Here is a 15626-nt window from a genome sequence, read left to right on the forward strand (position 1 = left end):
GACGGTACACAGTAAGGTGACTCTGGTACTTTCTCTTACTTCATACCAGATGCTCCATATTTTGACATGTTGTCACCAGAGTCCCAGAAGAGCTGATGTCTTTCCAGTCAGCTACACCTCTGAGGTCCTATTGGCTGATGTCTGAAGGAGTGGGTGTGCTTCTGTATGTCTAGCCTCCCAGTTGTCAGTCTTGTTGGGCAGGAGGTACCGTAGGAAGGCATGTTCACAAGCCCCTCCCTGCTCCGTGCTCTCTTTTACACACAAGCAAACCCAGCTTCTGTTATGGCAGGGGCTGAACATTGGCATTTACCAAACAGCCGCGGCATGCCACTCTCCCTGACAACACCTCCCTGCTTTCTCAGGAGACAGACAGGCAGGCTGAACTGAGCTGAAAGCAGACTGTAGTAGACTGTCTGACAAACACGCCCTCACATCAGCAAGACAAAGTGGAGGAAACTGCTGAACACATGCCACAAGGTAAGCTCTTGTTTAATATTCATCTCATACCTCTCAGCCAGTGGAGGGCTGTTGGATTGGATAGTTAATCAAAGCAGAGATGCTGAATGTTGACCTTAAAAGTGTTCGATCCGGGACTGGCTGATCTAAATTCAGGGTCAGAAAAAGCTTTTGACTCTAAAGTGATTTAACAAATTGTGTGGAGTGGACCTCTGGGCCTGTTGTGAATACTAATCAAACTTTTAGGAGAATAACTTTGCTTTGTAAAAATTAAATGTTGAATCATATTTACATTTTATTGCACCTTTATTTACACATACTGTACAGTCATACACTTAAATCAAGACAAACACACATGTGAATACAAACACACAAGGCTGCACACTTTCTATTTTAACCTTGCCATGTTAACATACCACAGCTTTCTTCCTTGCGTGAAGCCCCTGGCAGCTGTTTCATCCTATGAGCTTTGGCTCCACATACCACACAATGAGGCTTAGATGCCACAATGCAAATCTGACCCTGTTTCTGTTGAACTACAACCAGGACAACTCTAGTGGTCCATAATCTCAAGACAAAACATACAAACTAAAGAAAAAAGATCACAGGACTTGAGGGATTTCTAGGAAGTCTTTATGGAGACTGAGTGAAAAATGTGAGTTTGACAGAAAAAATAAGAGACAGTAGAGCAGGAAGGAACAGGGAGCTTGAGTCCAAACAGTTGGCTTTGGTTTCTAAATCAACTCCGAACAGAAGACAAGGTTGAGAGCTATGCACTGGAAAAAACCACGGCCTGTACAGCCAAAAAGTGGAGGAGAGGAATGATTTTTCCGGGAACAGAACATTGACAGGGAAACATGTAGATATACATTACACATTGTACAGACAGACGGACAGGCACTGAGAAAGAGAGAGAGAGAGAGAGAAGAGGAAGATGGGCAAGGTGCATGAGGAGAACTAGTTTTTGAAGTTGCGCTGTAAGGTCTCAAGTTCAGGATTACTTTAACTGTCTCAAATTTTAGACGCCAGTGTTCATAGTGGTGTCAAAAAATGGTTTATGTCTAAACACAGAGTACAAATGGGTGGTTGGCTGGGACAGTGTAGAGTATCCAAATTGACAGCTCTGCAAGTTCATCCTAAGTGAACCCATGAAAACAAAAACATAAATTAGACTGTAGTGTGAGGTTTCATTGAGCTAAATGCAAACATCATGATAGACTTACAGTAGAAATGCTAACATGCTGATGTTTAGCAGTCATAATGTTTACCATCTTATTTTAGTGTGTTAGCATGCTAATGTTTGCAAATTAGCACCAAACACAAGGTACAGGTAAGGCCGATGAAAATGGAATTAGTTTTGCAGGTATTTGGTAATTCAATGAAATGTTGGACATAATACATTTTTGAATTAATGATGGTGCTAGATGAAAAGTTAAGGTCACCAAATTTAATGGCAAGCCATCTAGTATTTTTTGAGACATTTCATTCAAAATAACAAATCTTAATCTCATGGTGGTGCTAAATAAAAAGTAAGGGGATCATTGAAATTAGTAAAATTCATCCTCTGGGGACCATGAATGTCTGTGCAAATTTTAATGGTGATCCATCCAATAATTGTTAATATTTTTCAGTCTGGACCAAAGTGGTGGACCAACCAGCCAACATTGCCATCCATAGAGCCATGTGTTAAAAATGAGCACAGCTACATGTCTTTGCTGGTACCATCAGCGATTAAGCCCTGTTAACAACTACTGACTTAATTTTAATCTGAAAAGATCCCTTCGCACTTATCTGAGGTTCAAGCATTTATCATTGCTCCATTGGGAGGTCGCCCTTCTTGCTGTGTCATGAGTTCATATTTAATTTGTGGCTTTGGTAAAGAATGCTGTGGATAGAGATGTTGTGATTATGAGGTTTGTGCTGATGCAGGAAGTCTAAAAGGTCTGTGTGAGAAGGGACACATTTACCCAGAGGAGGAGAGCAGCTGTTGTGGGAACAGAAAGATGAAAAGAACTAAAATAAAGGACATTTAAAACGCTGTGACTTTTCCTAAATTGAAAGATCTTTAGCTGGATACAAAGGAAACCTTCATTTTGAAAACCCCAAAAAATCAAACTCACTCTGATGCTTGACTTTGGATTGAGTTCAGCGTGTTCAGAGGCTGCAGTACTGTGGCATTGTGCAGTACTGTTTGGCTGGGGCCTGTTTGGGGTAGGCAAATATTTTACGTTTCATTTCTTGGGTTTCCTGTGAGGTGGGCCTACTGCTCCAAGCATACACAATTAAAACCTGTGCCACGGAAATGTGGAGAGAGTTAGGCAATGACTCTTGGGAATTGCCCTAACCGTAACTCTGCTATATTGTTTCCTCTGTGGCAACCTGTGGTAAGTAGCCTATGTCTATATTTATATGAAAGAAACTGGGTGACAGCAGTTTGGATTTCACTTTGTTTGTCTGAGAGCAGGCAATAAATATGCTATAACTGTACATCTGGTTCTAGATCTTTTGATATTTCCACAAATCCAAGAACACATTAAAGGAATGGTTTGACATTTTGGGAAATACACTGATTCACTTTCTTGCCCAGACTTCGATGAGAAATTTGGTACCACTCTCATGTATGCACCATAAATATGGAGCGACAGCCAGTAGATGGTTAGCTTAGCTTAGCATAAAGACTGGAAACACTGGGAAACAGCTAGCCTGGCTCTGACTAAAGGTAATCTAATCACAAATCAGCATACCAACGCCTGTGTTTTATCTAATTTGTTTAAGCTGTGCAAAAAACAAAGATTTAGTTGTGATTTTACAGAGGGTTGAGTCCTGGAACCAAAACCAAGATAGCTGTTTCCCCCTGCTACCAGTCTTTGTGCTAAGCTAAGCTAACTCCTGGCTGTAATTTTATAATAAGCATACAAACATGAAAGTGGAATCAATCCTCTTACCAAACTGCCAGTAAGAAACTGAATAAGTGTAAATGTCAATCAATTCCTTTAACCCCAAGCATCTGATTTAATTTTGTGCAGTCACTCATTTTGTTGGACTACTTTTTACAAGGTAGACGTCTCATCTTGAGATTAAACTCTTGCTCTTGTGTTTCCATTCTGCTGAACTGCAGCCAGCAGTGAGACTGATTGAGATGTCTGCAGTAACAGGTGCTCTGCTGTACTGTGCTGATTGACAGAATAAATGGTGAATACAGCCTCTGCGTGTAGTCCACATGTGGCTCTTTTATAGCAATAGACATTTCATCACAACAAAATGATTTGTCCTGTTGCCCTCCCAGTTTGACTGTCTATCTGGAGGACATTCAACTGAATGATATTCTATTAGTTTGTAAAATGAAAACACAAGTCTGAGTCTCCTCTCTTGACGTGTACATTAGCTTTACCCACATGTATAGGCTAAATTTAGACTTGTCAGATCGAGTGCTGAAAGATTCCTCTCAACATCATAAAACCCCACTGGCATAACAACATACATACATATACTGTTTCAATGTATAACACATGTATTAGGTTTCTGTAAGGGCAACAGAACATATAATAAGAAGACCTTCTACTTTGATAAATCCTTTTACCAGATCAAGAAAAATAAGTTTCAATGTTTATTATCTTTTACCAGATAGGTGGGGTTTTCCATATTAGGTGAATACAGAGAGTGTATGGTAACTGGGCCTGGGTATCAAACTCAATACTTGTATGGTACCTACAGAAATGTGTCCCGAGCATCCAGTTTTGAAGACTGAATCTGGCCTCTCTTCGTATTACATACATTTATCTACATTTTTTTTATGTAATATTTGCACATCCTATATGTTAAACTCCACCCATCTGGAAACTAAAAAGGCCAACAAACTGCACCAGACACGGTATGCATACAATGCATGGGTTACATGCATGTATGCATGTATATTTACTTGCTTTAATTTTAGGTGTACATGTACCTATCTCAATGGTTACATCTTAGTTTGAGAAAATGTGCACATCCGTATCTGTAGTTTTCAGATTTGTTGCTGTTTATTGCTGGCTATCAGAGAATGTGTGAATGATGGAGGGTCAAAATCCCAGCAGGGCCATTTGGTGGTGTTTGTCTGTTTACTGCATAGCTGACATTGTTTGGGGCTGCGGCTCAGTGGCTGTGGTGCCTCAAGAGGACAGCAAGCTGCCACAGTGGATGGTGGTCAGGAGAGAGGAACATAGAGGGGAGGGAAGGGGTGAGGGCAGAAGGGAGAGACACTGAGAAGGAGGTAAGGGAAGTGATATGACAGAGTATAGACTATTATCTATCATATAGGAAAAGGGAGAGTCATGTAAAAATGTCCGTAAAAATCAAGCAGAGTACAAACACAAGAGAGGAAAAAAGTTCAGTAAAAGTAAACCAAGGATCTGAAAGAAGACTGTAGACCTAGTAAGAGGCACAGCGAGAGAGCAGGAAGGGAGGAAAGCGGTGAGTCACAACAATGGTTGTCTGTATTTGTGTCTGTAGGAGTATATTTTGCTCCACTGGCCATAGCTTCTGGGCTAAACATTCACAAGCTATTTTCAGCTTTCGTCCTGGATGGCAGGGCTGTAATCAAGTGAACATCAGGCCTGCCACTGTTGAATAATAGCAGCCTGATGCATGGAAGAAATGAAGCAGTCAGAGTGTGAGAAAAGCAGAAGACTTTGGGAAAAGTAGAGAATGAAAGAGAAGAAAGGAGAGAGAAAGCGCTTGAACGTAATTAATGTTTGTGTTTTGTGCATTGTGCTACATGTTGGAGTACAAAACAGGACCATTGCTGTCTAGAGTGATCTTCCATCTGTTCAAAATCAAGACTTAGTCTCCCACCAAAGATACCACAGCTAAACCTCAAGTGAATGTCAGTGCTGAAATTCATCTGTTTTCTCCCTCAGAAATCATGAATGTGTTCATTATTTTATTAGATAACCTCACAATAACCACTTCTGCCACTTGCAAAATGCCCTAACATGTTTTTCATGTGTTGCTGGCTCAACTCAATCTTCTATTTCATTTTATTTTGTTTTGTCAGACACCAAAGGACCAACCAGATAATGTGACAACAAATTGAAGACAAAAAAACATGATGGAGGGACAAAACGGTAAAACAAGTCTCTAACCTGACAGAATTTTATTAAATTCAGACATTTATTTGCAATGGATAATAAACTGCTGTCTTAATGTTTACAGGAAATATCTTGCCTCATAAAACAACCGAGAACGGAGTTAAAGGGAAGCCCCCATACTCAGTGGAAACCCCTTATGGCTTTAGACTTGACCTGGACTTCCTAAAATATGTGGATGACATAGAGAAGGGCAACACAATCAAAAGAGTCCCCATACAGCGCCGGAGCAAGGGCCCCCGAGCAAGCACTCTTCCCAGACACCTCAACCCTTCTGGATGTGGCTACCGCCCGAGTCCCTGGGGATCGACAGGAGCTCTTGGCCCCAAGTCCCGACTGTCAGACATCCATCCTGGCTATACTTCCTGGGCAAATGATCAGAGGTCGCTCCTTTCTCCCACAGGACTCAAATCCTTGACTGAGATGGAAGCCAGAATCAAGGAGTTTGATGAGCAACCTCTAGGTGAGCATATTAGACCTCATCTCCTCCGTGCCTCCAGTCTGCCGCTTACAGTGCTGCTGAGACAGGGATCAGAATCTACTGATGACCCCGGCAGTCTCCGTAGTTCGAGGGATCACCTTGGAGGAAAAAACATCTCCTGTGAAGACGTCTTCTACTCCATGGACAGCCCTCGTCCCCAGGACTACTCAGGCCTGTTGAGACGCCTGAGAGAGGCCCTGGAACGTGTGGGCGAGCTGGAGATGGAGATGAGGGTGATACCAGAGCTTAGGGCACAGATCTGCATCCTCCAGGAGGAAAGAGAAAGGCTCCGTCTAGGCCTGAATCCACACATCCAACCCCCTTCAACGAATGGAACCGCAGACCCTTACACCTCATCCCACTACAGCACAGTGGACATCAAAAGGCCTCGGCATGAAAGTCATATCATGTTTCCTAGAAATCACAGCTTTAGTCAGGAAGACTCTAATCCAACACATGAGTGGAGGACTAGTACAGATCTGGACGAGCTGCTGACAGTGACGTCCCTGCAGGCTAAGGTAGCTGTACTGGAGCAGAAGCTCCATGAGACTGGCCTGGAGCTCCAGAGGGCCTTAGGGCTGCTGAGGGAGCAGCAGGAGGAGAGTAGAAAGAAAGATGGGAAGATTGAGCACCTTATCAGGAATCCTGGTGTGTGGGTTCGTGCAGAGAGAGTGGTGGTAGACCAGGATGGAGATGAGACAGTGGTGAAATCCATTGAACCATATGATAAAGAATCAAGTCCAGATGCATTCATCACTCCAAAGACTGTTACCACAAATGGACAAAGGAGTCGACAACAAGACTCTGTTGTCGATTCTACTGAAAGGAGTACATTTGTGACTGTGGGACATGGTGACTCTTCAGATGAAGGTATAGATACAGCAGTGGTCGTCCACCACATCAAGAAGATCAAGAGACTCTTGAATCAGCAGTGGGAGTGTTTGTGCGCAGACTGTCAGTCAGGAGAGGAGGGTAAACCTCTAAAGCATCCAGACCCCAAAGTCAACTCTCTGCAGCAGGAGATGATGGGACTTGTTGACATCCTTACCTCCTACTACCCCCAGCATGGACACAATGATGGAGAGAGGACTCAACATGGAGGTACTACACTCCACAGATTGTTCATTACATCAATGTAATGATTTAATCACATTTGTTTGCAGGACTATAATTAATGCACACCACAGGAAAACATGATTGGATTATGAAGATATAAACGCTGGTTGCCCCCTTAATTTAAAATGACTGAATGCTACAAATGTGTACTTCAAATTAAATTTGGACTTGGGGCTTCTAGGTGCTTCATCTTGAGATGCAGTGCTTTCACATTACATGAAGGGAGATTGAATCCTAATATTGTGGTTTGGGCTTGGTTTGACCTCACTGTTTTTACTTCACCCTTGAAGAGCAACTTTTTATTGATTTACAAGACATCTGACTGAAACATTACAATTGTGAATCTGTTAGTTTAATGGTTGTATTTCATTGGAGCACACGATTGGCTGAATCTAGTTAGTTCCCACCAAGGCTGGTTTGGTGTTTGGAACTGCTTTTATTTTTATTTTTATAGCTTTCTCCTTTTAAAAGTATAGAAATCTGCATGCAAAGTAAGTAAGTAAGTAAGTAAAGCTTTATTTATATAGTACTTTTTAAAACACACGGTTACAAAGTGCATCACAAACAAATATATGGGTATGCATATATACATATAAATTTGTACATACATACCCAATCATATACATACAAAGGGAACATATAAATACAAACGATAAAAGGAAGATAAAACAAGAGGGAAAGAATAAATTAAAAGAGAGATGACAGAGATAAGTAAACAAACAAGAAGGAAATCTATAAAAAGGCTTGCCTGTAGAGGTGGGTTTTGAGGACCGCTTAAAACAAGCTGAAATAGTTGAGAGGAGAGTTTATTCAATACATATTTCTCTAAAAAGAAGTATTCCAAATCTCCAGTGGGCGTGTAAAGAAACAGAATTAAAAATGCAAAAACTGCAAACATTGTGGCTGAAATAGTTATTGTACACATTATTATTTCAAACTTTTCAAAATCTTACTCTCAACATTTAATTTAAATAATTAGGAATGTGATTTTACCTTATACAGACGTCATTGAAGATAAAGTGGATGAGGAGCAGTGTTGCTGCTGTTGAGGCCCATAGGGTTGAATAGGGTTATCTAAATGTCAGTGTTGTCAGATGAGCTAGTGGAGCCCTGTGTAGTGCAAAGCATGTGCAAAACAGAGTTTGAGTTGATGTCAATGCTAACAGCTGTATCAACACAGGAATAAGAGCAGGTTTATGTGTGGCTTTTGGCACACAGGCTCATTTTAATTTCCATAAAGAAACCCTATATGTCTTCAAATGGTTGTCTCACAGCACAGAAGTCTCGTCAAAATAGCTTTTAAAACGTTTTTCTTTTGCTCCAATTTAAAAAATAAATACTGAAAATCAAATTGTATTACCATTTACTGTAAAATAGGCTGAATCATGATGTTCCACTGTCAAATTCAGACCCACAAGTTACCTGTTAGATGTAAACTGACAGCTGTTGTTGGTTTTGTGTGACTCTTCTTTATCAGTGTAAACAATTTTGACTTAACATTTCTTCTTTTGTGTTAGCTTTTGTGAAGTGTGTTGTGTCCAAAAGTAAAAATCCTTAAACCATGATAAATAAGTTCTTCATCAGGAGAATTGAATGTTGTTCTGCTGTGTTTTGTTATTTCATCATACCCTCTGCATCTGTCTTCCATGTAGCCTCTAAATCCATCATGAGGGCAGATGGATGGGCCTGGACGTCAAAAAGCCTACATTCTGGGGGTGTCAATGAAGGGTTAGTAAATAACTCTCTGACTTTAGCAACCTTTAGAGTTATGATTATTGCTTAAGCCATAGTTTTGGTTGACAGGCCTACTAACTTGAGGTTATATAAGCTACTGTTGCATGGTTCTGACTGAGAAAAACATCATAATTTAAGTTTGAAAGATGAATGCCACTCCCTCTACAGTTGTCAGTTAGAGGAGAAAAACGGTGACTCCCATGTCTTTGGATGACTGAGTTCAAGTGAACATTTGCCATTTCCCAAAGCCTCCAATGAGGTTTATTTATTGCTTCAAAGTTAGATTAGTCAGAAAATGGAAAAGATGACTGTGACAGTTTCCAGGATGGTTTCCTGGGGCTCAGAGTATTTTTTGGCTTAGTATTACTACAATATATGAGATCTGTTTAGTTGTAATAGTGTAACAGACAAATCTTCAGTCGACACAGTGAGACTTGTAGTCTTTTGTCTCTTTTGTTTTGACTTTTTCCTTTGATTTCCACCTTTGACATTTTAAAAGGATTGGGCTCTAAATATTGATTGGATTATTCCTTCTCTATATAACATGAATAATACATTAAAAAATCTCTTCCAAAAGTCTTTGTCTTGTTCCAAAATGAGCCAACTCACATTGATATTGTATGTAGGGGGGAATAGTTGGTTTGCTGGTTGTTGATTCCTGGTGCTGTAAATGCTGACAGTACATTAAAAGGAGTATAGTTTTTGAGGCATTTAAACAATATGTGGACTTTGTGAACTGTGGCTTGCAAAATGAATCAGTAGATTCAGTTGCCAACATCTACTAGCATTTGGTTAGAGGCTGGTCTTACTTTTCTCCTCTGCTCTTCTTTCTTTATTTTTTTTAAAGACGCAAAAAAAGTGAAAATCTGTTTGGGCAGCACTGTGTGAACCAGAGTGAGCAGAAGGAGAGCAGCATCAGCCCTAGGGAGATGGCTGCTGCCCAGGTGGATGCAGATCCAGAGAAGAAGCAAACGAGCCCAGACAGACAGTTGATATCGGGAGGAGCAGGATCAGGGCGGACAGATGGAGGCGTAGCGTCTGTGGAAGCTGAGGCTCTGGAGAAAACAGCCAAGATGAAACCACAGCCTCCAGGAGAACAGATGGAGGGGAACTCTGGCTCAGAAACCACCACCGGGGGCAGGTGAGAGGGCCGGAACAAATGCTTTATCAGTGTTTGTTTGGAAAATGTAATTGTGATGTTTACTCTTCAGGGAAAAGCTCCTGTGATTTATTTCATCCCATGGGAATATGCTTTCTGTTTTCTGTTTACTTATGCACACATACACACATGTTCTTTCTTCTAGGGAGGCAGTGAGTGCAGATTTTACGGCTGCTTGTCAGTTCCTTAAAGATCACATGGACAACATGGATAACCCCAATGATGACATGGTGAGCAGTTGTGATCCTTTCACAGAAATCAGAACTAAACAAACACATCTATTCTATACTGAAGCTGCTTACACTAATGGGATCTATATTTCTTAAATCAGCAGTTACTTTTCTGTCTATCAGGAAACTAAATCACACCAAAATAGTTGCAGCTGTGTTCTGACCCAAAACCAAAAGGTATATGCAAGAAAAGGCGTACAGGGCACAGAGTGTGAATGACAGAGGCACCATTCACCCAATTACAACTCAGTGCAGTGCAGCAAAATGATAGTCACATTGTTATTTTAAGGTAGAAAAGTTACATAAAGTTGCTTTAAATGACCAGAGTTCAACATGGCAGCCTCTATCGAAGGTGACCCGCAGCATCTCTTGAAAAAAGGCTCAAAAACACAGGTGGTTAGACACTAATGAAATCCTATGAATATTACATTCCATTTCTGTCAATAAATCGTCCTAAATGGACCTTTAAATTAAAGATGATTATTCCAACAGGAGTTGGCCAAATCCTTAAGATAACAGAATCCAAAATGAGTATCCTTCCTTTGTTCCCCTCTTTTCTCCAGAGGAAGGCCCTGGTTGTGTTGTTTCAGCACTGGTTCAGTGCGGCAGCAGAGGAGGCGTCAGTGGCCAGCAGGTTAGCTGTGTACCTGAGAGAAGTGAAGAAGAGCACACCTTCACTGCTGGCCTTCTTGGTCAACCTGGCTGACGACAACGGCAACACAGTGCTGCATTACAGCGTGTCGCACTGCAACTACAGCATCGTCAGCCTGCTACTGGACACAGGTAATAGTACCGTGTGGCCCCTTGCTATTGTACATAGGAATAGTTGGCTTTTAAATTCTGAAAAAGTTTAGTTTTTACTTTTGTCTTTGCTTTCCAGGCGTGAGTGACGTGAACCTTCAGAACAATGCTGGATATACAACAGTGATGCTGGCCTCGCTGACAGCCCCTGATGGCCCAGGTGGCATGGAGGTGGTCCGCAAGCTAATGGAGTTGGGCAACATTCACATTCGCTCGAGCCAGGTAACACAACCACTGCAACCACTGTTTAAACAGTTTAACAGTAATTAATGCAGTGGGGATTTTTTTTTAGGAGAAGAGAACACAGTACAGTTGTAAATGTGAAATTTAATAAACAATAACTCACCATACTGTCACCCCTCTGACTGTCTCACTATGTCTCACTATACACATGAAAATTAGTTAACTTGCTTTTTAAAAAATCAGGATATCTCAGCCTTTGCGCCATCAGTTCTTTTTTTAAATGTGTCTCTTGTTACTTCCCAAACTTGATAAAGGTGCAATAATAAATTGTGTCCTTCTAAAGCTCTAACATCTGAGATAAACTGCATCTAAATCAAAGTAAGACAGAAAAATGTCATGGTTTTTAACAAATCTCTAAATTCAAATTGTCTGTGTCTGTCATCTCCCTCTCCACAGACAGGCCAAACAGCTCTGCACTTGGCAGTGAGACACGGGCGAGTTGTGATGGTTCGCCTGCTGCTGAGCCACGGAGCAGATGCTAACATCCAGGACAGCCAGGGAACCACGGCCCTGATGTTCGCAGCTGAGAGGGGCCACACACACATCGCCAGGCTGCTGCTGGAGAGGAGCCAGTGTGACCTGACCCTGACCGACAAGGTGATACAGCAGTCCCATGGACAATTTACTTCCAATACTATCCTCTAACCTTTACAACAGAGAACAATGAGAGGTTCTGCCTTTATTGCCACCACAGGCTTCAAGTTGTCTTGTCCGGGGTACTTGTGGTCATAAAACTAAAAGAAACAAAGTTAATTTGAAAAAAAATGAATTTCAGAAAATATGGTGACTCCAACTCCATTTATCTTGAGAAATCCTGTTATATTTGTTAACAAAATGCCATATGTAATTTTCTTTTCACATAACTGAACACAAAAAGGAGCTTAGACGTGTAAAAGCTTGAATGTTTTGACTGACACTGTGCGGACGTGGGTGGACTGGCAGTCTGGATGCAGCTGAATAGAGCTTTCCCAGGATTAATCGGAGCTACAGTAAGACAAATCTCCCTGTGTTGAGATGAGCTAATCCGCTAACAGTGTCTTATCTGCCAGTCTGAAGCGGGTGGAGGCAGGGAAGAGAGCAGAGGAGAGGATGCAATTGTGTTTTAGACCTGTGATATAGTCAGCCTTTAAAGTTTAGTTTAAGAGAAGAAAAACCCACTACCACAGGCGTCCTAACTCGACTCCAAAACATGTTTCACCTTGACACAACCTCAGATTAGTTAGACTAATTAATTAAATTAAATCTTAACCCATTTATTTTAAGAACTGAAAATTCAACCTTGCACCTAATTTTGTTATTTAATCGGTCTTGTGGGAGCCTTAATTCTGCACCTTCAGACTATTCACATGAAAATAAGACTAAACCTACAGCCGTGCTGGTGACTCAGTGAGCACTGGGCTGCTTTGAGATAAATGCTAAATACTAATAATAAACTTCTGTTGGTATAATGTGAGTATATTATGTAGCCTTTAAGCATTTTAGGTTTTGCATAACATTTTTACTAAAATGCACCACGGACCACCAACGTTTGTTGCACTGTAGCGGTGCTTTAAGCTAAATTGCTAACATCAGCATGCTAACAGTGACAATGCTAACATGTTGCTGTTTAACAGACATTATTTTTACTATGTTCAGCGTCTTCGTAGCTGGTAAGCATGCTAACATTTGCTAATTAGAACTAAACACAAATGCAATTAAGGCTGATGGGAAGGTCGTTAGCAGGTATTCGGTCATAAATCAAAGTTTGGGATAATTTCAAATTTGATTAAAATGAAGTGTTTTTAAGTAAGCCTGTTAAGCCATGTTACTAGGGTTCAGAATTTAAAATCTGACAGCTGAAGAGCAACAGGAGAGGGGGAAGAGGGAGGGGATGAGGGGCCACAGGTCGGAGTCAAACACCGGGCCCCCTGCAGCAAACACTCAGCCCTGGTACATGAGGCGCCAGCTCTACCAGGTGAGCTACCAGGGCGCCCCTAAAATGTATGTTTTGATCGTAATTTCCTGTTTTTCTTTCCTTTTTGTCTTCCAGCGTGGTCGAACTGCACTCTCTATCGCCATGCAAGGCTCCCACACGGATACAGCCGCCCTCCTGCAAGCCCACGCTAAAGCTCGAGCTTTGTAGTTCTGGAAAAGAGGAAAAGAATGTGCAGACATATGATCCTCTCACATGTGCTCTTTTCTGTCTGAACCCAGTTTAATGTTGACGCTGTGTGCGTGGGTTGAGTTTTTGCTGTGATGATATTGTTGCTGAAATGTGGACACCTACATTAGCATTAGCTTGAGGGTTGGGTGGGATGACGTCATTATAACAAGGCTTTATATCATCAGTGAGTTGTGTTTGTCATTATTGCTGAGTCGGTATAAATGTGCTGTTTTCTATTGTCTTTGCTGTAGATGTTCATTGTTATGTTTGATCTTTGCACTTCCCAGTAGCAGCTTAGCTTTGCAAACTATGCAATGAAAAAATATTTATTATAATATGTTAATTATATTGGTCACATGAGTATGTTGACAATTATCTAAAGGTCTGTGCTTATAATAATAATCCAAGGTGCTTTTTTTTAGAGGAGAATTACAGATTGCTATTTCTATTCTTGCAGCAGCCGAACACTTTTTAAATAAAATGTGTGTAAAATGTACAAAGAAATGCCAAACACTTGTCTCATGGTGCATGCCGAACACATGAAAGAAAGGCAAATTTTTGGTGCCAATAAACAAACCTGTTGATTTCACTCACTAGTAATCGCTAAACTGATGTATAAACTGTCTATTTTTAATAAAAATTACAGCAAGCTGATGATATTGTGGCGTTTGAAAGAAGCAAACGTGCTCATAAATGCGTTGTCAGGCTGCATTGAAAATGCTTTTTGTGGCTGTAGTGACAAACCTGACCAGCAGGTGGCAGAGCTCCTCCATTTCACTATCACTACTGCCAAACACAATCAAACACAATAACACACGCACTGAAAGCAACAATACACATAAATCTGGAATTCTAAAATGAGCATATCCAAGGGATTAGATCTAATCCCTTTCAAGTGTGACAGACAATTATAAACATGACACCCACCGAATTGTACTGATTCCACTGTGAGAGAGGACACAATGAGATTCACCTGCAATCCAACTGTATGGCAGCTGGAATGGCCGTCAGGCGTGAAAGCAGATGTGTTTGAGTGGCCTTTGTTCTTCTAACCCCGTGGGAAACAGTAAGGGGCAGAGCTTTAGTGTTTCTGCGAGGACTTGAGATTATGTTGGTGAGATAAGACAAAAAGGATTGAGTGTGGAGACGGGGAGGAGGCTGGATTTCTGTCTGACAGAGCAAAGCCACCTCATTTCCCCTGAGGATTTTTTCCAGGCTGGCTGACTGACTGCCCTGCTGCTGTGATGACCCTGAGCAACTGTGTATCCTCAGAAAAAGAGCGAGAGATGGATAGATGGAGATGGAATCAGCTGCTTTTCTATCAATCACATGTCACATAATGTACAGTATAAGCAAAGAAACACTTTAATAAAGCTCACTGCTCTATCAAACGAACCATTATTTGTTGTGAAAGGATGACCTGTGTTTTTTTATGTGTTTTATAGGTGAACTACAGAATTAAAGCATTTGAACAATATATCCATGTGTAGGCACAGACCATGAGCCTATACCACCCTGGTATGTATAGGTTTAAATACACCATCCCCCACACAAACAGCCCTTCACGCCATAGTGAATGAAGGTGTTCATCTTCGCCTTTGTTCAGCAATGAACATCTATGACACGTATTTGTCTGCTGCATAAACTGCTGGACTACTACAAATACTTATTGCATAATATCCTAATAGGGTGTGGTAGAACAAGGAAGAGTTTGAAGGCATTTGCCTGCTACCGTTTAATAATGATAATGGACTGGATTTATCTACTACTGTTTTTCTGTCTGCTGATGAATCACTTTGTAAATGGATGAATGTGAAAAGCAGCAGAGTCGGAATGGGCTCTTGACATACTGACATACAGCTTCTTATCTGCTGTAACAGGAAAAGCACAATTCATAAGCAGTAAGCCAAAGCATGCTCAGTTCAACACATTCAGGGGTTTTGCTGCTACAGCCTTACTTGGCCTTGTATGACCTGCAGCCGATATGCGCTAATATTAGACTGTGCTGTCAATAATGACACTTATTTAGTCAGTTTGTTGGATGTACTTGTGCTACATGTTAGCAAGTCACACAAAAGTAAACACATCGTTCTGTATTGGGAGACAGTTCTCAGACAGGTTGCCTAAAGATAATGATAGC

General features: G+C 41.1%; 1 protein-coding gene across 3 annotated transcripts; it reads left to right on the forward strand.

The window, feature by feature from the left end:
* The first annotated feature begins 203 nt into the window (after window positions 1-203).
* Window positions 204-14140, forward strand: LOC127368371 (KN motif and ankyrin repeat domain-containing protein 4). Of its 3 annotated transcripts, none has more exons than XM_051409177.1 (10): window positions 204-477; window positions 5489-5558; window positions 5647-7161; window positions 8829-8904; window positions 9758-10051; window positions 10215-10299; window positions 10863-11082; window positions 11180-11322; window positions 11740-11940; window positions 13373-14140. In XM_051409177.1, exons 2-10 carry the CDS (start codon window positions 5540-5542, stop codon window positions 13463-13465), a joined length of 2646 nt encoding a protein of 881 aa, XP_051265137.1. In that variant the 5' UTR covers window positions 204-477; window positions 5489-5539; the 3' UTR covers window positions 13466-14140. The 3 variants fall into 3 exon arrangements, with proteins under 3 accessions (XP_051265137.1, XP_051265155.1, XP_051265146.1); XM_051409195.1 differs by lacking the exon at window positions 204-477 and adding an exon at window positions 4697-4905; XM_051409186.1 differs by lacking the exon at window positions 204-477 and adding an exon at window positions 4954-5317.
* The last annotated feature ends 1486 nt before the right edge of the window (window positions 14141-15626 follow it).

Source organism: Dicentrarchus labrax, unplaced genomic scaffold (genome assembly GCF_905237075.1).
Source record: "Dicentrarchus labrax unplaced genomic scaffold, dlabrax2021, whole genome shotgun sequence".
NCBI lineage: Eukaryota > Metazoa > Chordata > Actinopteri > Moronidae > Dicentrarchus > Dicentrarchus labrax.